Here is a 24703-nt window from a genome sequence, read left to right on the forward strand (position 1 = left end):
GGCCTTTCTTGACCACAGTCATCTTACAAGAAGGGACATTTGGTCAGCATGCTTTGTGGCTGTGTTTTTTCATAGGTACATTAAGAGCTAAATGATTACCACCACATTATTCCATACAACTGCTAGTCACAGCTAATGGTAACTGGTAGCAAATTCAAATCACTGAACAAGATGCAAACAACACACATCCTCTTACCAGTCCTCAGAGCTTTCCTATTTTTCTTCCTTCCTTCCTTCCATGCCTTTGTTTAGATTTTCTTTAAATGAGGCAAAAAGAAGGAAAAAATAATAATCACTTAGAAATGATCTAACTTTATATTTCCCACTAACTCCAATACTTACGAATGGTAGTTCCATTCACTTGATAAGTACAAGTAACACCATCAGTTCTCCCACCAAGGGTTAAGCCACTTCCTCTAAGAACAACTTGGAACTCCTCTGGAGGGGAAAAGAAAACAACGAACACAGCCATTCAGTGCATAGCAACTTAGAAGATAATTTAAATACGGTTAGCAATAAATTAAGCTCAGCATAAAAAGTTATCTTAAGTTCAAAACCTTACTAATTAATTCCTGATACTTAACTACATAGTTAAGTCATTAAGGGGAAAATAAACAATTGTTCCCTCAGTTGATTCTGACTAGCAGCAGGAGCTGTTAGTGAATTCACTCTATCTCAGTTGCATGTGAGGAAAGAAAGCTGGGTATTTATTTGCAAGAAACTCTAGATTTTGACTGGGCTTGTTTGAAGCTCCAGAAGAGAACATTTCTGCTCAGAAATGCTTCTCTGGGAGTTGCGTAAGAGCCATGCTATTTGTGAGCATATAATCTTGCAGAGGAGAAGGGACAACTTTGTTTACTAAAGCAACTAACTTCATTGAGATGATCCACATTTCTAGAAGACATCCAAATAGACAGATTTTGCAACCACCTTATTTTGATTGGTTTCAGAGTGTGTGAATTGTGAAACTAGGAAGAAGAAAAGCACTTATAATTTTGTGTACCTTTTCTACGTAAGAAATGCCACCTTGCTGCACCTGAACAGTCAAATGGTTTACTGCTCACGTTAACGCATTCAGAGCACTATAAATATTCTCAGACATTTATATGGACTTACATTATCAGGATTTCCAGAGTTTAACTTGATGATCATAGGTTAAGAACTGGAGTGTCACAAATGTATCACTGCTTTAAGTATTAGAATTGCAAAGCATGACTAATTGCACACATCACACAACGGGAAATAGGTGTCTCAAAGCTGTTCCTATGTATGATTTAAGTTATAGGAGCAGCCCTTAGTAGACAGCTCCTGAGAAAAAAAGAGTCAAATAAAGGATCTGAAAAAAGGATTGTCTTAAAAAGGCCTCAAGGAATTTCAGGAGAGATGTCCCTCTTCTAGATGACCTGGGTGACTTCCCTTTGGGTAAAATGTAGACAACAGTCCTATATTTATTTATTTGTTTGTTTATTTTGGAGAACTTACCTCCCACACAGACACTGGATGGTTCCAAATATAAAATCTCAGTACATGATTGCTTCAACACCTGTTGAAAAAGAGGAAATAGTAAGAAATTTCAGAATGCTGTTTCAGTGAGGAATATTATTTTAAATCAAGTGATTGTACCTAGAAGATGCTTGTGCACAGCTACAGATTTGGTTTGCACATGCCTGACTTTGTAGGACATTTCCCTGAACCTCGTAAAACTTTTGCATGTTTGCACAGTCAGATCTACTAAGAGTTCATAAGACTTGGATCAGTTTGTTAAACCTGGGATACTCTTCAAAACAACAGTAATGTCTGACTTTTGGCCTCAAATTTTCTGTCCAGTTTCCTAACTTAATTTTCCATGGAACCAAATCCTAAGTATTATGCCAAAGTTAGTCACAGGGAACCTGATCCAGAATCCAGCCCAGTCAAAAGGAGTCTTCCAACAAGCTGTGGGTCAGGCCAAGTGCACGTTATTCCAAGTGCTGGCACCCTGCCCTACGTAGAGCAGAGCAGGAATGCATGATTTTCCTGACTAAACAGAGCTCTGTGGAATGATTTTCTTTAACTGCTGCGTTAGAGAAGCAAAGCAGGCAGCCTAACCAGTTATGGAGGTAGTCCTCCAACAGGCAGGAGCAAAAAATATTCCTACAGATAACGCAGAAATACAGAGGATGAAATGCAAGGCACTTGTGGGCATGGTGGTGATGGGTTGACTGTTGGACTAGATGATCTTAGCAGTCTTTTCCAATCTTAATGAGTCTATCATTATAAGAAGAGGGACAAATTGGAATGATTTGTACTTCAAAGGTGGTCTTAGACGCTGTCCTTAATTCTAAGTCATAATGTGTAAAAGTCATAACAGCATTTATCCCTAATGCAGATGGGAAAAATCACTTGAAAACTGTAGGGTTAAACAAGTGAAAACAATATGCATCTTCACTGCCCTCTTCCTATGCATGATCATGTGTGATTTTTCTAAAAGGCTATTAATTTCCTTTAATAGAACTTCTGTGTAGTATTTAAATAGCTTGGCCTGTAGTATATGACATTTTTAGCAGTCATTCATATATACATATATAAAATATAATACTACGTGGAATCAGTTCAAGGTCAAGTTTGTAGCATAACATCCTGTTCCTGTCCCCTCTCTACCTCCATTTGCTTTCAGAGTCTGGCTCAGAACCAGGCACAGACTGTCAGTAAATCTAACTGTCCTAGTTCAGTGCAACTCCAGCAGTTTATATTAGCTGAAGATCTCAACTCTTGCTTCCAAAAAAGGACTTCACTTTTTGACTGTTATTTCAGGGTAGAGAACAGGCCTACTCTAGAGAGAAGGAAAAAAAAAGTCCATTGTACAGAACAAAACAAAATAAAAGAAGGAATAAAGCACTTGATTCCTTCATTGTAAAAACACGTTCTGGTATTTCTTTTAAGACTGAGCAGTCCCATTTAAATCAGTGACACTTTGGATTTGCTTTAATATGAAGATTCAGACATCAGCAATACCAAGGCTCATAGAAAGTATTTTTTTTTCACACTTCAGAGTAGCATTAGAACCACATGAACAAACTTTTCAAGTGATCTTGTCCCCATTTGCTCAGTGTCTGATGAGTGAGGGCTGTGTTACAGAGGGGAGGGGACTGGAACAATGACACTCCATCTGTTTGTCCTTGGGAAGTGCTATTGTAACCCCACCATATTTATATTGATTTTCCAGCACTATTTCCAGATGTGACACAAGCAGGCAAACAACCAATTTGGGCAAGCTCAGCTCCATCTGAACTTAGGAATGAGCAGTGAAAAATAAAAGCTGCATCTGACATTAAATACGGCTTAGAATTCACAAACGACATTCACAAGCAAAAGGGAATAATTCAGAATATCTACATGTCCCCATAGCACCATGAAATTTCAGTTGTTACATATAGAAGTGATGTTTGTGGTAAGAGCAAAGAAAAATTTAAAAAAAAAAAGGTTTTTCAATGCTTTTCTTAAAAAATACATAATTGCTTTGATATTAATTTTCCTCATTTAAGCAATTGTCATTCATTGCCCTCACTTGTCTTGAGAAGGCTGTGCTCAAACACCTTCAGTCTCTTAGCAAGGTTAATAATCTAACATTTTTGTGTTCCAAACTAAGCTCACACAAGGAAGACAACTGCATGAGGAGACTGAGTTTTCTTTTTCTGAGTTACTTAAAGCGTGGTTTATCTTTATGGTCCATATATAATAGGGAAGCTGCTATTAAAATCTGACCCATTATCTCAGGAAACCTTCCCTTCAGCGGCAGTATTAAGTAACCTTAAGAAGCAAAAATGAAAGAAATGCAGAGGTGAATTGGATGTAGCCAACTCAGAAGTATATAGATAGTTTTTTCCTTGGACTTTCCCTTATGGGTTCTTCCAAGTTCTCCCTCAAAGCAAAATTTGGACAAGATGGATAAAGTGAATCCAAAACATAATTCATGCTAATCCTATGCATTTTACCAAGTCTAATTAGTTTGGAAAGGTTCTGCTCACAGCTATTACAATGGAGAACATAAAAATGTTCTCAAATGTGGTAATCAACACTTCCTTACATCTAACAGGATTTAGAGAACTTTGTGGGTTTGGTGTTTGCTTATTTTCAGATATTTTTTCCTATTCTAAAATAACTTTAACCTATCTTGCTGTGGAAACCTGGACTGCAAAGTTAGCAAGACTGAAAAGAACTCTTCACAAATCTTTATAATGCTCCCTCTTCTCTGAATCATGACAATCAAAGGGAAGGACTTGGCACTGCAAATTCATTAATTAGAAACTTACTACCCACAGGAAGAGCTGAAATCATGACTAAATAAGGCTATTCTTGCATGGGATACTTAAGCACTCTGCTGACATACAGTAAATTCAAGTAAGAATTTTTCAAACAAAAAAAAAATACATTTCCTCTTTTGAAGGGTCATTTGTAAATCACTTGCAAGACTGCTCAATTCCACCTGCAAGATAACTCTTATGCTCTTTAACTGCACCTGTAACTTCAGGCATGAGTGCTCAACTGAAGGCAGTGGGGATGAGATCATGCTAATGCTTAGTAAGTCACTTGCTGAATAAAGGCTTTCATGTCCCATGCAGATAATGAGCTTCCTTCTACACTAGTGCCTCAGTATTTGCATGCATGCAGTTGTCAGAGCTCTTCATACTACAATTTTGCTCTCACATACTGTTGACTAATGGCAGCTAAGGGCACATCCAAATGAACTGTTTAGCTTCTGAACAGGCTAATTGGCATTCAAGTTTTCATATGAAGTCTTGCATGGTCCAGCTAGCACCTATCTCCACCTTCACCTTTCAGAGGTCTAGATGCCACAGCTTTGTGTTCAGGGAAAGTTCAGCCTTTTTCATATATATATATGTGAATGTTTCTTTGAACAGTCCTAAAAAGCCCAGCTCCTCTATCCACTTCTCAGACTGGGACAACTTTTCACCTAACAAATTGCCAACCAAGCAATCTGAGTGTTAATCCGTACTTAAAAAACTGTATCAATATGTGTGGGTGCCTGGTTCCTGTGCATTCCCTACTAGAAGGTTCCTGAAGGCTCACATCAACTGCACCTTACAAAGAAGTGGTTTAGCACTTGATTCAATTAGAGATGCTTAACAGAAATGCTGTCAGTTTCTGACCAGTACATGTCCAATCAAAATAGAGAATCGTGTTTTGTTAGAATTATTTAAGCTGTCAAAAAAATACATCTACACATATCACTGCATTAGCATAGAAAAAGCATGCATCCCTACAATAAATTATAAAAGCCAGCCAAGCAACGAGATGGAATAAGTCACACCAGTGCTTACAGGCTTTGCAGATTCCATCTCTGTTTATAATTCTTGCTTTGCCGTAGATCTTGCCTCTGCTTTATGCAACATTTATTCCCATACAAAGCCTGACTTCTGCACCTTCCTTGGTCTCTTTAACGTGTCACGTGCTGGGCTCTGCTTTTGCTCACTTCTCACCCTCACTGCTGCCTCTGAAAGTTCAGTGAATTTAAACTGTACAGCTCCTGCAGCTCTGTAAGTATTTTGCCTACCATGTACTGGGAACATACTGCAGAACAGAGCTGTACCATGCGGCACAGTGTTATAAGCAGGCTACAACAACTTTCCCTTCCAGCACTTTAATGAATTTCACGTTCCAAGAAATTGTGAAAACAATGCACTAGTTACAAGCCATGAGCAACCCAACTGTACGTTGACAATTAATAAAATATGCTAAGTGTCAATTCATTTCACAGCATCATTCCATTTTACTTAGCCCCGGTCTGCAGTTCAAAAGTTATTGGCAGTGAACAGCACCATAAATCATAACTCTTGTGGCATCTGTTCCTCCCCAGAACTGAAAGCAGAGGTTAGGAACTGGGGCAGGTCAACAGCACAGCTGGATGTTTTACTGAACCACCACAATTGTTTTTAAGTCTATCTGTTCTGAAACCAGATAACAGTGTATATACATGTATATGGACATACAAGTTACAGCTACCTGGTTAGAAGACCAGTATGGCCATGAACTGTTGGAGGAAGCTTTTTGACAATTTTGATCACACTCAGCAGACTAATTACCTTGAACAAATGATTCCCAAAGTCATCCGTGTCCTTCACTGCCTACAGTTCCATGTCAAACATGCATCTCTTTGTTTACATCATTGCTCTCTGGATCCCAACCCTAAATCAGTTTGGCTTGACTCCTTACAGGGAAGGCAATGCAGTTCTGTGAACTGCATGTGTTGTAATAAAACGAATGCATCTAATTTTCTTTTCCAGAGTTAAGTTTTGAAGAGGGAAAACATTCACCTTTTAAAAGCAATCCCATTTGCTAAATTCATGTAGGGCAAGTCATGTGAAATATATGCTGACAGTGCAATACAATCATTTCCGCAATCAGTGTGCAAAACTCTACTCACTGCAATATTAGCTCCTGCTCTTTTCACTTCAAGCTTGGAGCCTAGAGCACTTCCTGTTGCTATCCTGACAGCCAGGCTCATTACAAAATGTATGCTGCACAGAAAGATGACAAAGGAGCACTACAAAAGCTCTGACTGCCTGCTTACCAGCATATTCAAAATAGTAGCTTTTCTTGATGTTATCACCCCTCTACTTTCCACTCTCTCTTACATCATTTTCCCTATGGGTGCCCTAAACACAATGCACAGTGGGCAAAATAGAACCAATAGGGAGAAAAGCAGCACTAGGACCATGGCAGACTACAAGCAGAATTAAAACTAGGAAAGCTGCACTCAAGAGTTTGACATAGAGCAGATGTGCTTTTCTTCATAGAATTCACCAAGTACATCTTGCGGTTAACTGTGACACCTACATCAGGAAAGGATGCACCTCTCTCACTTCCACCCTCATTCAAGATAGAGTGGTAAATACACAGTGCTAGTCAACCACCCACCACCCTGTCATTGTTTTACTGTAGAATAAAGAGAATTACTTAAAATATGCTGAAGAAAAGGGAGACAGGTGAGGAAGGGTGATGCTGCAGAATAAAACTCGCGAACAGCATCTGTGAGGAGCCATGAAAACAAAATAGCATTGAAAACTAACTGTAACATTACTAGTCTCAGTGGGATTTAGGCAGGCAGGCAAAGTTTTTGGTCATCAACTGTAACACTCAGGTTGAGATGGTTGCTTGCCAATTAGTGCCTGTACCTTTTGTTTTCCATTAACTGTTAATTAGGGAATGCCATACACCTGGTGCTTGGAGAGCAGCAGGCAAGAAAAAAAGTAGTTAGTAGGCAGGCACCATTTGGTGTAAGTGCATGCATAAACAAGGTTAGAAATGCTGGGTTACAGCTGCATGAACTGCCTGGGACTGTAGAGCACTGTGCTTGAGTTACTCTTTCTTGGGTAAGTTAATACCTTCTTGAGTGTCGTCCCAGTTTAGAGCTGTAAAAAAAAAACCTTAGGAGAATTTGTAACACAGTGTTGTACTATTGTTTGGTTTAGTCATTTTCCAGCTAGGCCTGGCTAAAGCCTCGCCAGAGCGAGTCCAGGGGAGCCAATTAGCATGGAGTTCACAGAAGTGGTTAGTTCAGCTCCGAAAACAACTTTGTTTCATTTGTTCTGATTGGTGTATTAAGACTGTGCCTAACCCATATTTCCATGTGTTTTTATTTTTATATGAGTCATTTAAGTGTCTCGTTGGAAACTTTTTTTCTCTCCCGTGTTTCTAAAACATTTTTCCACTACTGCTGAGGCAGTGAAAATGAATTGAAAGTTAAGCAGAAGGTGCTTAAGCGTAGCAGAGGACTAACTTGCTATTTTTCTTCTGAAGATTGAAATGCTGACGGTTGGTAGCTCGGTAATTGCCATGCCATGCTAATTAAGTCTTACAGCATGCAGAAGTGAATCAAGGCAGTAAAAGCTCAGGCTGTATGTTTGCTTGTGTTGTTACAGATTTCCTTCTCATCTACAAGTTGTTTCTCTTTTTAACTAACAGTCGTTGCCCCTTTATACTGCAATGTGGTTAGACTTTAAAGCTAAAGGCCGGGAGTAGATCACGAGAGCAAATGAATATATGTAGATCCTTTGACTGCACTGATTCCAGATGAGTAACCTTAATCATGGTCAAGATCTATGGGTCAGAAGCATGCTCCTGAAGTTTCATGCATTCCCTGCTCTTAGGCAGACTAGACTCTCCATGCACATTTACTCCTTGAGGTCCACTGCCTGTCTCCAATGTTAAATCTGGAATTGTTTCAGATAGTATTCAGTGGCCCCATGTCTTCACAGTCTGAATTTAATTTAAAAGAAGAGTTAAGAGTTAAACCAAGGTCATAGAATCATGGAATAACTGGGTTGGAAGGGACCTCAAAGTTCATCTGGTTCCAACCCCTTTCCATAGGCAGGGTTAGCTCTGCCAGATCAGGCTGCTCGTAGCCCTTGGAACATCTCCAGAGATGGGACATCCACAATTTCTCCTGTAGGATCAATATGCAAAATGAAATTCCAATACCAAATCTATAAGATCGTGCCACATCTCCTATCAGTACTGTGCTGAATCAAGCTATATATTCCCTCCCTCCTTTCTCTCCCAGTGCAGATTTCTTTTGACAAAGCCACCAGGCACCAGTACCATCCCACCCTAGATGGAAGTCAATCTATTTGAGATAACTTGAAACAAATGCTTTCATAGGAAACACCATTTTGATGCTTCCATCCAACAAAGCAATGGCAAAGCAACCGAAGCAGTTATGTGCATAATGGGGATATACTTCTGTCTGGTGCCAAACATCTGTGCTCTTAAGTACAGCTGGCTGCCAATTTCAGCCTACTTCCTGACACTGCCTTAGACAAAGCGCAACAGGAAAGGAGGTGGAGGAGAGCTGCTATCCTGTCCCCCATTGAAATGGAAAAAAAAATCCCTGAGACATATGGTCTTGCATAAAATAACCATCAGAGAGAAGCCTGCTGCAGTGTCAGGTTAGTGGGAATATTCTAATTATACGATGTAAAAGCACTGCCTCATTTGCAGTCGCCAAGTGAACCAAATGTAGATGACAAAACGGCAGGTCGGAAGAGATGAGGATTTTAACAGCATCGGAACCTTTACCCTCACATTACTAAAAACAACTTTAAACCCAGTACTTAGCAAGTAATGTAAATAAGAATCTAGATAAACTGCTACTTTCTATAGCAGCAAAAAAAGTGTTCCTTTTTTTTTTTTTTTTAATTAGTGAGTAAAATCTGTCTCAAAGCAACTTATTGCTAAGGAAACACTAGATCTCAGTTAGACTTGTAAGTGCTTCATTTTGAGCAAGTTTTACGCTTGTCCTTATGTAACAGAACCGATAGCCATGTACGGAGAGCTGACAAGTTGCATCCAAATCACAAGGCACACGTGTGCTCATGAAAACTGGAGCCATGTCAGTTATGTTACTGGCTTATCAAGCTCTCTGCTCTCAAGGAGAATATTATCTGGTTTGTAATATGTCAGAGAATGTCAAATTAAAGGCTGCACAGCAGTGAAGGATAGAGCAGAAAGCGTTCCATTCCAGGCCATTGAGTCCCTTTAACATCTACATGCAGTAATTCCCAAAACTATCTACTCAGTCTCAATCACATGGAAAACATAGCACAGCATTAGCTCTAAACCTTGCACTGAGTGCAGCTCGAATATTAGACCATTCAAGTGGATTAAAGAAGATGACTGATTTAATCACAATAATTCTTTTAATGATAACTTGTTGCATTTCTCCTCCCTCTCCATCCCCACCTCCTTAAATGTTTAATAGTTTGCTTCCTGGATTCCCAGGGCATAAACTGAGCATATTTTCTTCCTACAGGAAACGATCCAATTACATTCATTTATAATTGATAATGAACTGTTTAAGCTCATTTTGCTCTTGAAAAATCTTAACAGTGTGCAGTTGGTTTGCTGGCCCTTCTTCCCTTACCTGCAGCTCGGGGATGTCATTTAAAGAAAAAGTGAAGAACCATCTTAGTATATTCCAAGCAAGTAGACCAGGGATAGATTTCAGCCCTAGTGAGCTGAGCTGTCTCAGGGCAAAAGTGTTGGAAATAACTTAGCTCCTGATGACTACTCAATAACTGAATTGCTTGCAACTTGGCCAGAGAGGAATCTTAATCATAGAGGCATTAAGACACCTGGCAGCAAGTGGTGCTACTAATTTCAGAGCAGGTATTTCCATAAAAAAAAAACCACTCAGCATTAAGAGCTACTGATATGTATTACTCTGCTCTTTCAAGAATCATTCTTTCCTGTGGTTCTGTCCCTTCTCACCATTGGCTATACTGCCAGCCCCCTTCTTATTTTTGTTAATACCATTCCAGTAAAGAGATCTGTAGAGCTAGATGCAGTAGTAAAGGTATAGTTGCAGGAGAGCTGTCCAGATAATTTAGTGCCTTATTCCATACTTACACTGAAGTTGAAGACCTAGGGTTGCAATACCAACTGTAAATTTGCAGCTGGATATTTGTGGAGGGGCTTTGTGTTGGGTTTTTTTGTTTGTTTGTTTGTTTTTATGATGATAAACTTTATGCTAAAGTTGTAGGTCTTTTTCCCATCATGGTTTTTGCCAATGTGGAAACAACTTAACTTCAAAATTACAAGTAAAATACATGCTATGTAATGTAACTTCCTAGCTTATATTCCTTGATCAGTTTTTTTCTCCTGTGATTAAGGTTGCTTTTCCCACTTAAAATGCCCAGTTCAAGACTGAGTGCCCACAAAATGAACAAGCAAAAGAGATGAATGCTCAATTCTAATCCCTTGCAGGTAGAATTCTTACGAACTTCTGTAATAACACAAGATAAAACCATTCTAGACAGAAGTGTTATTTTTTTAAGCCAATGACTTCCTCTTTAGTTCTGCGTGAGTCAAGTTCCTATAGTTTCATCTGACACCCCTTTGAGGGGGTTTCTGAAGTATGAAATGTATTTTAACTTTAAGTATCAAGTGCTGCCAACTCACATTAGAATAAAAATGTTTTGAAGTCTATGTACAAATGCCACAAGCCCTAATAGCAGTCCTAAAATAAGCTCTATTAATTTAACTTCTACAGGCGCAAGCCTTGTCCAGCTCTGCCTGCAGAGACAGCTAGACAACTTTCACTCTCCAATCAGTAGGGCTTGTGTTTGCATAAACGGAAGAGGAAGCAGGGATCCTTATCTCTTTTTGCTTTTCAGAATGTGATACAGTCTGACTTGCTGATCTGTGCAAGCCACAAGCACAGAAAAGCATCATGAATGCAAGCAAAATGTGAAAATATTGCAAAAACAATTGGAAATAAAATGTCATACTGTCTCACAGTGGAGTTTCATGGGGACAATGCAGAAACTTCAGCCTTATTGGGGAAAAACAAAACAGGGTAACAGTCTACCGAATACACCAACAGGTACAATGTACCCAGTAGAAGAAGAGAAGGTTGATTCTACCAGTGACTACCACTGCACTCAAACAGGCAGCAAACAGCTCCAGATGGGGTAGGGCATACAGGCAGTCGGGTGCTAGAAAACACATGGAGCTGTCCAGCAATGCAAGGGAGATGTTATGGTCTCGTATAAAGACCCCAGGGTTTGATTCAAATGGCACTAGTATCTTTGCTCCCAGATCCTTTACTTAATCGCTTGTTCTCACTGTTTCTAAAACTGTTGTTTCATAATTGACCAAAACAGTTAAAGTGACAGTGTTCAGAACTGCAACATTTCCTGCTTCTATGACTGCAGATACATTCTGCTCCCTTAATATTGAGTCCAGTACTGTTTTTGCATTACAGAGTTTATCTGATGCTTTATATGTCTCCCATATTTCTCCAGGCTGTCTGCCCCACAGCCTTTAGTCACCTTGTGGAATCTGACTCCATCAAGGAAATTCTGAGTTAGTATTTATTAGTTAGTAATATTAATAGTTAGTAGCTATTTAGTAAAAACAGTGAATCCACAGCATTTCTCCAAGTCAAGGCACTGGTTCAGGACTATACCAAGTTAGATGCATGTGAGTTAGCAGTTAGAGCAGTCCTGACCCTGATCATCCTCTCTTTAAGATGTTCCATACCCACATGTCTGATTGTTGGGATTGCCTCAGCAGTTTTCAAAGCCATCTAGGAAGGCAGTATTTTGGTTATGACAGATGGACTCAGTCCTAACAATGAAACTTGGAACTTGATCCTTGGGGACCCTTTCAACCCAAGCCATTCTATGATTCCATGAAAATGATAAATTCCCAAATGGTTCTTCAATAAATTAAATATGTATGTATGTATATATTTTTATTTAATTAAAGTTTATACATGTATACATATATATTTAACCTCAATCACTTATGTGAGAGGAAAGGAAAAAAAAAAGCAATTTCATTTCTCATATAGTGCTACATTGCCACATGCTGATATAAACCGTGCACTCCAAAAAAAAACTTACAGTTCACACTGCTGAGGCTTGCTCAAGAAGCCCAAGAGTCCATGTAATTATCAGCCAAACTGAATCAGTAAACTGCTCCTGATAGCATAATAAGTTGCCCTCAGCGCTTTTCTTCTAAGCTTTAGATTTCCCCTTGGATTTATTTACTCTGACAATGCTGTTCTCTTACTACTTGGTAAAGTTAGATATTAGGGATGTCAGAAGAGAGGGAAACTTAAAAAACAGTCACCTATTCACATGAGTCCGTATAGAGTTTTTAATTGTTAGTCAGTATTATTAGAAAAAAAATGCAATGCATCATGGAGGTGCTTGAATTTTTACAAACTTCACTGGGCTTTTTATCTTTAGTAGGAAAGTTTAATTTCAATACATGCTTTCAAGATCTGAACTTGTTTTTCTCTAAATGCTGATCACTAGCTGCCTTGAACATTAATCCATCGCCATCATTAAACATGTTTCACGGAGTCATAGAATGGCTTTGATTGGAAGGGACCTTAATGGTTATCAAGTTCCAGCCCCCTTGCTGAGATTTCATATAGCTATCCAAAGAAAATAAATTGTCATAATCACTTAGACCTCAAACAACTGCAGAAGTAGGAAAAAACTGAAACTCTTAAGATAAAGTTTGTCACTTGTTTTTCTATCAACAAATGAAGATTAACTGCTCAGGATTCCTTCAATTTACTGCAGGTATAACAACAGAGCAGCAAAAAAAAAAAAAAAAAAAAAAAAATCACAGTTTAAAGTTTGGTAGAGGCAAATAGAGTAGAATAGGGGAGCAGATTCTCCTGCCATTCCTACTGAACAATTTTGTGTTGTAGTTTTGCTGGAGGGTTTCAATTCTTGGGTCACTGCTATTTCTGTAAACAGTATATCTTATTAAACAAGAAATATTCAACAATTTCAAATGAAGGTTTCACAACTGAGCCTTTAGCACTGCACTTCAAGCTGTGCTTTTGCGTGTTTGTGACTTGGGTATTTCCTTTTCCTCTTTTGAAATTATACTTCCCTTTTATGACAGAGTGTCTCTTTGAGTCTATACTCTCTAGTGCATTTGGAAACTAAAATGGATTTATAATTGTGAATAAAAGGAAAACTGTTAGTATTTCATATTTGATTAGATCTTGCTTACCAATTTTACAATGTGATGAGAGTGAACTGTCACAATCAGTCAAAACCCTTTCAATGCTAATTAATTTATAACTACAGCACACCAATCATGTTAAAACACATGCATTTAAAACAAAAACAAAACAGGAAAAATAAAAACTATCTATGGATACTTCCATCTACACTGTATAGTTTAAAAACAAAGATAATGATAGCATGTTGTTAACCATCTGCTTCCAGTAAAGACATTTAAAGTGCTTTACTAGAGAAGACAGAATCATTTTAGATGACATGACAGCAAAATGAAACTACAGTGAAATTCTGTGTTTTTCAGGAAGCTGATAACAATATTCCAACCTCTAAAACTTCTGAAGCTATCAAATCATTAGCCTGGTTTCATCTAATCAACTTGACCCAACAAATAAGACCAATGAGGCAAAGACTGAGATGCTTTGATATGTTCCCTGGCAGAAAAGCTTTCTCACGCTCTTTTGTTGTCATAGAAAATGTTTTCCTTAGGCCCAGACAGACACAACATACAGTCTTCTTATGGACAGAAATATACAGTGATCCAAATGCTGAATGATCTATTCCAGCTACAGTCTGCTAAGCAACAACCTCAACAATTCATGAGTTCAGGCACAGCTTAAAGGATCAGACAATGTTGAAGCTGTAGAACAGTTTACTCAAAGTGTTCTTTTTCTGTACAGTTCCTGTCAGACTTAAACTGATTTTTTAACCACGAAGTTCTGTTTGATGCATCTTTTCTTGCTCTACATACACAGTATGCACACATCTGCTACTTCTGAACTTGGCCTTTTCGTAAGTGCCAAAAGAAGCTGGACTGAGGCTTGTGCAAGCATCATCTGCCAAAATGACTGTGTCTACACATACACACCAAAAATAAATAAACAAATAAAGGGAAGGAGCTTAAAATTCTTTCTGGAAGGAATATGGGAGAGACTAGGCAGGGACTGCCCAAAAATACCTTGAATAAAAATGGAGGCTAAGGGGATAGGCTACAAGCTATGTTAACTTTCTGTATATTTTAATTACAGAATTCTCAAGCTGAACTCTTCAGAATCCTCAAGGGATCATACTCCTGCTGTTTCCTCAGAGAGCCTAAGAGTGGAGAAATCCAGCTCCTGGAAAGGATTTGATCTGCAGGTCAGTGACTTTTGCTTGACAATCCATACACAAACCTTTCTTTACCTACCTCGGCTTTGACATATGCATTTTGAAATGCAGTATCTGTGAAAATTCAGTAGCCTAACCAAGTGGGAGTAATCATTTAGATTTTGTAAGTCTTTCTCTGGTGGCTTCAGTGTTGCATTCCTTTGTATCAGCAGAACTGATTTGTGTAAGTATTTTGAATGGCAAAAAGGAAATTTAAAAAGGAGTACCACATGGGCTGTACAGGAAGTGATAAATTGATGAGTGTGTAATATCCTGTATGTGAGTGGTATCCTTTATTTAAAAAAAAAAAAAAAAAAAAAAAAGGAAATGAATTATAATGAGATCACTTTGAGAAAAAGGATTTCAGTCTTGGTTTTAAGTTGACGGTAAGCTTTGTTCCTTTTATCTGCTTACATGCGGCAGAAGTGTAAATCTTGAGCAAAGCATATGGCCTTCGGTTGAACATAAAGTAAATAAATTAGGTCCTTACAATCAAACGCGTCTGCTTTAAAGGCAGCTACAATACTGTCCAGCCACTAACCATAAACATATAACATTCCTCTTGCTTTAATCTCTTCTTGTAAATGAGAGTCCCCTTTCACTGATGAGAGTCTTTCAAGGCACATTTGGAAGAAAAAACAACAACCAAAAATCTCATTCCTTAGTAGAAAAACAAGTGGTTAAGGTCTAGCATGTATTTAGAACACTTTTCTGAATACAAAGATTTGTGCAATACATATTTTTCACTCATTCCGAATGATTTCAACTAATTATTCTCAACTCTTCTGAAGTAATGGTCTCGATTTATTTTAGATTGTAACAGCCACACCTTAATGTATTCTCCTCAAACTTACTGTACTTAACAGAGCTTGGAGTCATCAAGCTTCATACAAGATCTGAGCATGAATGCTTGCAGAAGTGGTAGACAATGTTAATTTACAGAACAGCATCTCTAAGATAAGGAGAGAGCATAATACATTGGAATTACAGATTCCTGGAGAAGTAAGTGGGAGTGAAGAGGATGCTATAATCTTCAGGAAATGTTAAACTTGCCTGGTACTTACAGAATTGATTATCCCTTTAAGTGCTTGGAATCCTCCAGTGACAGGGAAGACTTGCTCTTTTGTGTCAGCAATTCTTTCAAGCTTTGGAAAGAACACACAAGCATGCATGTGAATCTTTTGGCAAATTAAACACTTCATGTAACTTTTCAGCCTTAAAATATAAAAGGATGAGGAGAAAAAAGAAAAAAAAAAGAAAAAAAAAAAACACTTTTCATCAACCCTGCAAAAAGAAAGTTTTGAGTTCTTCTCAGCTGTAGAAGCTATCTTTAACTTTTCTAAACAGGAGGACTTGCCAGAATGTACTGCAGCAAACTAAATTCTATAGTAGTGATCCATGACATCAAACACAATAAAGAAACCTTCTAGAGCTTGTATTTTGGTGGTAATTCTGAATGTCTTTCCAGAGTTACCTTCCCTGTTTGCTCTGCTTTACACTAAAAAGCCTTTCTATGTGCCTTTACAGTATTAAAATATCTCTTGCACTCTTTCACCTGACAAGAGTAGTTACAGTGACTTAGGACAGTTCTGCCAGAGAATAGAAGCTCTGGATGAACTTCTAGTCAATGAAGACAGGGATCATGGATACTCAGATCATTTTCATTTCATCTTTTTTTTTTCCATTTCCTTAAGCTGTTACATGCTCTCCTTAGGTTGTCTGTAGCTACACATGTTGTCTGTAGCTACACATGTTGTCTATAGCTATGTCATATATACCCTGTTGCCTAATCTGGTAACTGTCTTACTGGAAGAGTTTTACTTTTGCTACATGCAGCTACAAGTTAACAAGGGTATAGCCGGCAGGTCTTTTCTACAGTAAAAGTGACACCCATACATTCTACTCATGCCTGTAAACACATGGGAGTGTCTGCTTTCTGATCCAGTGGAGGTACAGCCTAATGTATAATACTTAACATGAACCATATAAAACCCTGCAACATGGTACAACCTAGTAATCTGAAACAGTAATACTCTTACCTGTGCTTGTACAAAATCAAGGACGCCAACACAGTAAACTCTAGCCCCCAGTTGTCTGGATGTCTTTGCCTGCCCCAGAATAGAGAAAGGAATAAGTATTTTTTCATTCAGTGGTCATTACAAGCTCTTAGAATATATGTTTTCGACTAGTGCTCACCTCTTTCTCTGCATACAAGGGAATTTGACCATCTAGCTTGCCATCTGTCAGCGCAATGATGATACTAGAAAACCTTGATGCTCCCTGCTTCTCAATCTGCAAATTGGCCTGAAAATGAAAAATATTTATTGCACTTATAATTATATCTTAACTTTTAACTAGGAAGCTGATTGTAAGTAAACCAAGTGTCCCATCTGAACAACTCTGTCTCATCTTCATACCAATCTAATCAGACAACCCTCTTACAAATTACTAACAAGGAAATTATTTATCACTACATTCTCCTGACAGCAGTGAGTTCATCTCTGAAGTACTGGGGTCATTAATTGATCTATTCTTCACCATGAGATTTCCTTTGCTATACATGGCTTTTAACTGTCAGTGAGTAGGTTCCAATATATAAGAGAAACAGCTTAATGTTACAGTTGTTTTTGTTTTCATTTCTTTTTAAATAGCAACAGTCTTTAGTTTGTTGAGCTTTTCAGCCCACAGATTGCAATTATAATCCTGGCTCTACAGGTATTAAAGGGGGAAAAAAAAAAAAAAAAAAAAAAAAAAGAGTTTCTACCCATAGGGTGAGAACAGAGGATATTTTGATTGCAAAATGTTGAGCAAAACCCACCTGTTTTAACCCTTCATGTATGTACGTGTCACCTGCTGGTTTCACTTCTGACAAATTCTTAAGACCTTGCTTGATTTTCTCTCTGAAAAAGAAAAAAGGTAAAAGGTAAAAGACTTAGCATCAACTTACAGTAGGCAAAGGTGTTAGTTTATCAATGGAAAGATAATATTTGTAATAAATGAGGTCTGAAATCAAAATCTGTTAAATACAGCACATAGCTGAGATATAACGTGGAGGCAGACTGTCTGTTCACCACAAAAGCATCTATGATTACAGTTATTTTAGATCTCAATAATCCAGGATGCTTTGATGAGTCAAAGGCTCATACTCAAGTAAAATCCTTCAGATGGAGGAGATGCTGTAAAGAAGTGGCCACACCTCAGCATTAAAACAGCTCAATGGAAATTCTGTTATATTAACTTCATTTTGCTCCATTAAACTGACTTCATTTCCAGTCACATGGCAGTTAGAAAAGGAAATCCCCTAAGATAGCAGTTCTGTTCCTAGTCAAATGATCCAGATCAATATAGAGATATTTAATAGGGTAGGAAAAAAAATTAGTATCAGCAGGTAAATGCAGAACTTGAAAGACACCTTTTATCCATGGCTCTCATGGCATTTCTGCAGGAGCTTTGACAAGACACCACACTTACAAAAGCTGCAGTTCACTTATATTTAAAAGAATAAGCTTGTGCCATTGTTTCTCATGGGCCTTTGAATAAATCCATCACTGACTATGAGAGGCTGGGCTGACTGAACAAGACAAAACTAAGTAAAGACAGGAAACCTGGGACAGAATAAATACAAGGAAAAATCAGGAAATGAGCAAGAGCAATGAGAAGGAGGGGAAAAACGCATTGCAGGATGTATGAAAGGTTTTCATAAGGCACACACACACACAAAAAAAGAGAAGGAATGCATATGCTGCTTTGCCTAAATGCCACCCACAAGTCATTTGTTCCATGGATGGGGTTTCTCTATGTGAAGAAGAGTTGTTCCTAAGTACAATCCATTGTTGTAGTAAGCTCCCAATCACAGGATCAACTGATACAATTTAAAACTTTAAAAAAAAAAAAAAAAAGTTGCATGAATATATGGAAAACAAGTTATGTAAGATAATGCAATCTGTTTGATCCAAATATTTTATATTCAGCATCTATAGAAACAACTTGAAACTGATTATGTACGAACGCAGATTATAAACCACATAGTCGGTGCTTGCCAGGATGAGTGGCAGCACATCACAGGCGTTAGTGTTCTGCTGCCAAGAAATAAGCAGCAACCGAAGTCCCAGTTTTCTGAAACAGATTTCATTCTGCAAAAAATAACTTTCGTACAATCAATTCAGCTTTATTTATCCGAAATGTCTTGTGACCCAGGCACACAGAAATCTCTGGTGTTTCCAGGCCTCTGCCGACAAGAGCTTCCAGGAAAATCTTTGGTGGCGGCAGCTTTTTTAGCTGCAGCTAAATCAGTCACCACCCCTTTCTCTTAGGGCACGTGTTGCAGATCAGCCCAGCCTGATGCTTGTCACATAGAAGTCAGACCTGGTGCAGTGTCATGAGGCCAATGCAGAACCCAAGGCCCGAGCCGACGAGCCCCAAAGACAGCAAGAGGTGTTGGCAGAGGCACTCTACAGCTTGTACCCAGGAGGTTCGAAGGGCGGACACAGGAGCCCATGTCTGCCTGAATCTTTCTAAACTCTCCCCTCCCTTATTTCTGTAATGATCTTTTGTAGCCACAGAATGCTGCAGAGAAGATCTGGTTTTACATGAAACTCGTCTGAACTGAAATAACAGAGCCATGACCTCAGCCTGGGTGTCTGGACACCACTGCAGCACAATTTAATAACGGTAATACAGGCTGGATCGCCTTTGGCTTCGTGGTTTAAGTCAGACACTGGAGGGAGGTGGAAAACAAAACAATATCAGCAACTTAGAGCTTTTCTGGGGCTGAGATGAATGAGCACAGATTTACTAACCCTTCCTCATTCACTGTATATGCACACATTCATTGTATGTCACACCTCTGTCTTTGAGAAAAGACACATTCAGTTTGTAACAGTTACCCTGTCTCTTAGAAACTTTGTAACTACTTCCAATAAATCTGCCAGTAGCAGGAAGGCAAATGCATCTGCAGCTACTGGTGCCCTTTGCCAATTCGATCTGGGGTTTCTTTTTGGCTCCTAAATGAAGTTCTGCCAAGAGAGGCTGCAGGCACAGCCCCACTGCGTCCAAAAAAAAAGAGAGGAGATAGCAGTGGTCTCTGCAGTGCACTCAGAGGAACCCTGCCATGCTCTGTCTCAGAGAGCAGGACCTCATGCCAGCATTACACACTCCAGCTGGAGAGAGCTTGTTGGCTATGTGGAGGCTGTGCCAAATCCTTTGGGAGGTGTGTGGGCCTGTCTGCAAACACTACTCCCTGCTTGGGCCAAAGGCTGCAGCTAGGTTGTCTCAGTGTCTCAAGGAAGAGTCATCATTTACTGCTTTTCTAAAGTTTAATTGGCACAGTGCTAATAGGCACATATTAGGTACATAGGTACCTATTATTTAATTGGCACAGTGCTAATACTGTCAGCAGCCCAGTGGTCTGACTGTTGGTGTTGCTGATACGTTACATTTGGGACATGCACAGAGAGACAGAATTTACCCTTGCTAGAAAGCAAAGCATTCTTGAAGACAGAAGCTTAAAAGCTATCCAAATCATTCCTCTTTCTTAGGTACCAGTTTGGGAAACTAAGGATCAGTGCTCTTTAAGGACAGGAAGCATAGCTGCACCCCCTGCGAACACAGCTGGTCCACCAGTGAGAGTTAACTCTGCACATCAGCTTGATGCATGATTTGGAGGAGCTTTCTGACTTTCTACACCTCTAGAATAGTATAGAGGGCCATGCACAATAATACTTAATCTGCTTAAAATGTTAGACCTCCTGCATGGGCTCCAGATAGAAGAAAGGCAGCATCAGAAACCTGAAATTCTGCTAGCCAGCATGTAGCTGGCCCAAGGAGAATGCAGAAGGTGTTCTTAAGTGTAACTGCTTTTTAAAACTAGCAGCACAGCTGAGACCCACATGTGAATGCACAAGTTGTTGTTGACCATTTGCTTATGGTATCCAGTCAAATTTCACAGGGGAAATGTGCATCTCTACAATGGTACATAAGCAGCATGAGAAGTCTTTTCCATTTCAGTGGTGGTTTTTTTAATATATTTATCATAGCATTGTGTATACTGTGGTTAGCAATGACTTCTCTTTGCAGAGGTATCCACACAGCACTATTCACAATCACAAAATGTTTGGTAATCTGGGGCCTTAACCACTGTAGTGTGGCTTTCTTTATATCCACAGCTTTATAATGCAGTAAAAAACAGCAGTAAAATGTGTGCAAACAATTAGAATCCTATGGCTTTTAAAACAAAAAAGACCTCCCAGCTTTGAGCTGACTGCAGGGAATAAATTGTGGTTTCCTGGCATTTGTGAATTAGTGAGTGAGTGAGGGGAAAAATATCCCAGCAAGGCCAAAATGCACATAAACTAACACGGCTGCAACATCCCATCATCACACACAATGCAGTTTCACATCCCTGATACTGTACTGCGCTTTGCATCCTCATCTCCCATTCAGAACAACTAGGGTGTGGAATTCCAAGCAATTTTTAACTGTTGATTTTCTCTATATTTAAATGGCAACTGTTCCAGCTGTACCCATTCCTTCTTACTGATCTGAATAGGCTTGCAGTCACTACTGCCCACTTCTTCATCTTCCTTACAATTCCTCCTAAGCAATAAGGGGTTTTTTTGCCCACGCAGGGATGCAAAAAAGCATCTGCAAACCTTGCAATGAAGAAAAGTTGGACAGAGGAACTCACAGCAACTATATGGGTTCTTCCCATGCTTTAAAGTAGGTTTCCACAGCCTGTACAGACATGTAGTGAGAAAGGCATTTGTGTTTCCATGGCACGATTCCAGAGTTCTGCACAAGCATTCAGAGTGGTCTGTGTGCTATCAACCAGTTTGATAAGGAGCAGGCTACTGGCAGGGATTAAGGGCCCATTGAAATGGAGAGAAAGGATCTCATTGACTTGAGCAGTCCTTGGAATGGGCTTAAATGTCCTCTCATGACCTCTTTCAAGCCATCTGGAAAAATGGCTTATAACCTTGTCTGTCCCTGCAGAGAGTGGATCCGGCACTGGAGTGCGGGTGGGGGGAGACACTTGGCTGGTCTCAAGTCAAACCACTTTTTGAAATGCTAAACAGGAGGAGAATTGTGTCATTGGACAGCCTGCTTCTAGGCTGCCAGCCTGTTTGTTGCCAATGAGTTCTCTTCAGTAACTGTTGTACTTGTTACGATGAATTATTTATTTTTTTTAAAAGCAAAAAACAGTAACCTGAACAAATAGGAGAGATCATGCTTTAGTTCATTAATGATTCCTATGTGATTTACCCAGTTTCTCCAAATCCACAAAGCTGTGAATTGTGTTTGGTTTCCAGACAGGAGAGACAGTGAGGACACGTTCTGATAGGTTTGAAGGGATTTCTCAAGGACCCTGTTGGTTTGAGATGTTTTCTATAAAATGGTTTCCTATTCCTGTGAAACCAGAGCAAGTAGCCTTGACTTCCACTGCACTTGAAAACATCAACCAAGTGGAAGGGATCAGGTACATCAAGACATGCCCATTACACCAGACAGACCTCTCACCTTTCAAATGGCACAAACTCCACTGTCTAAAGCCTATCCTGAAGTCACTATTAGAAAATACATACCTTATATGAAATTACAGGAAACATTAATGTACCACTGTGTGCTTTACCTACAAACATTAAAAAACACTTAAGATTTTTATTTACAGACCTTGATTTACAAAATTAAATCCAGCTCTCCATGAAGGCCTCATGACTGGCCACCACTTCAAGGTATCAGTTATTGTTCAGTATCTGCTCCTCTGATTTAATAAGAGCCCTTGGTGGGGAGCGGGAGAGGGAAATTAAAAATGCAGTGCACTAACCTGTCTCCAGTTAATGGCATAATGACTTGTGCCTGGGAGGAAAAGACGATGAATGATAATCTCATCTTGGGGCTTTTAAAAGAGGGAAAAGAAAAGAAGTACACTTTAGTCAAACAAAAAGTACAGATGCACATATTCCATTCATGTACTTATGCTTTATTATTATTGTCTTTATCCTCTAAGCTCAGAAGAACACACTTTAAAACAACTATATCAAGAACGAGAAAGGAATTAAGGTGCTTCCATCTCTCTTCCAGATCTACATTGAGAATGAAGTAGCAGAAATATTATTCTTTCCTGACTGAAATCCAAATCAACAGGTGCTGAACTTAAGAATTAGAAACTCATGTGACCCAACAGAATGTGAAATTCATGGGTTGTGATTTACCAACATATAAAAAGTGTGTTTTCATGGTCATTGGTGTAAAAATAAGTTGGAGCCATGCACTCGGGGCACACTCTTGCTCTGGGGTATTACACATGGACTGATGCAAAAGCTAGTTACTGCTTTGTAAAGCTTGATTCCATCACAAAGTAAATTACAAAGTGTATTTTTGCACCACAGAATCACCAGAACAAAAAAAAATAATACTCTTTGTGCCTTTCCTTTCTAGAAAAGTCTTTCAGACATCTCTATACAAACTCTTTCAGAATGAGAGTGTTTCATCAGTGACACAGTTGTGTGACTTAAGATCAACCTCCATAAAAGGATCCAGGGAAATGACACTGTAAAAAGCAATACTGTATGAAATGATTTTTATTAGGAATTAAATCTTTTTTTGAAGAAATCTACCTGTCTTCCAGCAAGATTAAAGGGAATTACCTCCAACCATTACCAGAAAACTCATCCCTTAGGAACTTACATTCCAGAAGGCCAAGATAATAACTTTCCTAAGGTAAGTTATAACAATACCTGTCCAGCTTGCCTTCATTTTATTCATGCCAATTTCAATATATTTGGTAAATTTCATAAACCACATTTACGTTCTATGTATAATTCATGCAATTATCACTAATGTGTACTGGGTTACTGATGGTAAATTATGGTCAATTTTCAGTTAATTCATGTCAATATAATTATTGGCACCATGGAAATGAGTACTGAGCAAACCTTTGGCTGCACAGAACTTGGGTGTAAGATCCAATCTTATAGTCCTACTCATTAAGCTGCTGAACACAAAATGCTCTGAGTTGCTTTAAATGCAATTATAATCCAGGCTGCGTGTTATCAGCTGTGTTAGCTGCTGTAAGCAGTTTCCCAATAACAAACAACCAAAATCCCCGTCTCTGTGGATTACTTCACCACTCAGCCCAAGCAACGTGAGACTTCCCCCTTTGGGATGCAACTCTTTGCTGATCAAAACCTCAAAGTTAGAAGTTTACTAACTTCAGGAAACTGTCCTCTTCATAAGACATCTGATTTCCATTTACATTCCCAACACTCAGGTGATGGAGAACCACGAGTACAAAGCAGCCCTGCCCTTCAGAACTAAGATGCCCAGCACACAACACCATCACTATAAACATTGCTTTCCAGACAAGCCAGAATGGCAAGCAGATGCACACAGGGCACACAGCTCAGAGCAAATTCTTCAGTGAAAGCTTTTGCTGAAGAAAACTGTTACCAAGTGGTTCTCTGTGGTTCTGCCCACAGCCACTCCCTTCAGTTTAAGAATGGCAGACAAAGCTCCTCTCTACAACTGCTGCAAGGAGCAGTTTGGCTGTACAAGCCGAGGAACTGGGATTTACACAGGACAAACAGCACCCTTTGAGTGGGACAAGCATCACTCACTGCAAAAGAAGTGGTGCTACAATATCCTCAGGCTTTCTTTTATCCTTTTAAACCTTATAAAACTTTTAGCACTTCAAGTCACCCACTTACTCAAGGCAAGGTTTGCTTTGTGGATGATGGATGTGGGAAGTATTAAATTACACACCCCTATCTGCACCCTGTTATTAGATTTTAAGTGCTCACTGCACCTCTTTTTCCTTAGCAGAGACTGCCAAACCAATGTCTGTGTGCTGGGGCTATCAGTTTCTATCACTTTTATTTTCTATTAAGGAGATGCTTCTGCACAGCCACCCTCATCTGGTTGCACTCAGTGTTTGCACAGCATTCCTGCAGCACCCACGCTTGCCAGCTACACACAGAGCTGATTACACGTCTGTACAACACAAACACAGTCAC

At 39.1% G+C, this 24703-nt stretch overlaps 1 protein-coding gene and 1 long non-coding RNA gene across 2 annotated transcripts in view; one reads left to right on the forward strand and one right to left on the reverse strand.

Moving 5' to 3' along the window:
* ANTXR2 (ANTXR cell adhesion molecule 2) overlaps window positions 1-24703 on the reverse strand; it is a 97325-nt gene that overhangs the window by 71492 nt on the left and 1130 nt on the right. Inside the window, exons 3-9 of the mRNA XM_015861775.2 lie at window positions 22516-22587; window positions 17512-17593; window positions 16890-16997; window positions 16733-16801; window positions 15758-15838; window positions 1483-1543; window positions 343-438 (exon numbers count right to left, since the gene is read on the reverse strand). Coding sequence (XP_015717261.1) covers window positions 343-438; window positions 1483-1543; window positions 15758-15838; window positions 16733-16801; window positions 16890-16997; window positions 17512-17593; window positions 22516-22587 — 569 coding nt within the window. The remainder of the gene's footprint in view (window positions 1-342; window positions 439-1482; window positions 1544-15757; window positions 15839-16732; window positions 16802-16889; window positions 16998-17511; window positions 17594-22515; window positions 22588-24703) is intronic.
* On the forward strand, window positions 7285-19574 carry LOC107313475. Its single transcript, XR_001555006.2, has 3 exons — window positions 7285-7373; window positions 14576-14684; window positions 19007-19574. It is a non-coding gene; the product is annotated as an uncharacterized LOC107313475 (long non-coding RNA).

This window comes from Coturnix japonica, chromosome 4 (assembly GCF_001577835.2).
Source record: "Coturnix japonica isolate 7356 chromosome 4, Coturnix japonica 2.1, whole genome shotgun sequence".
NCBI lineage: Eukaryota > Metazoa > Chordata > Aves > Galliformes > Phasianidae > Coturnix > Coturnix japonica.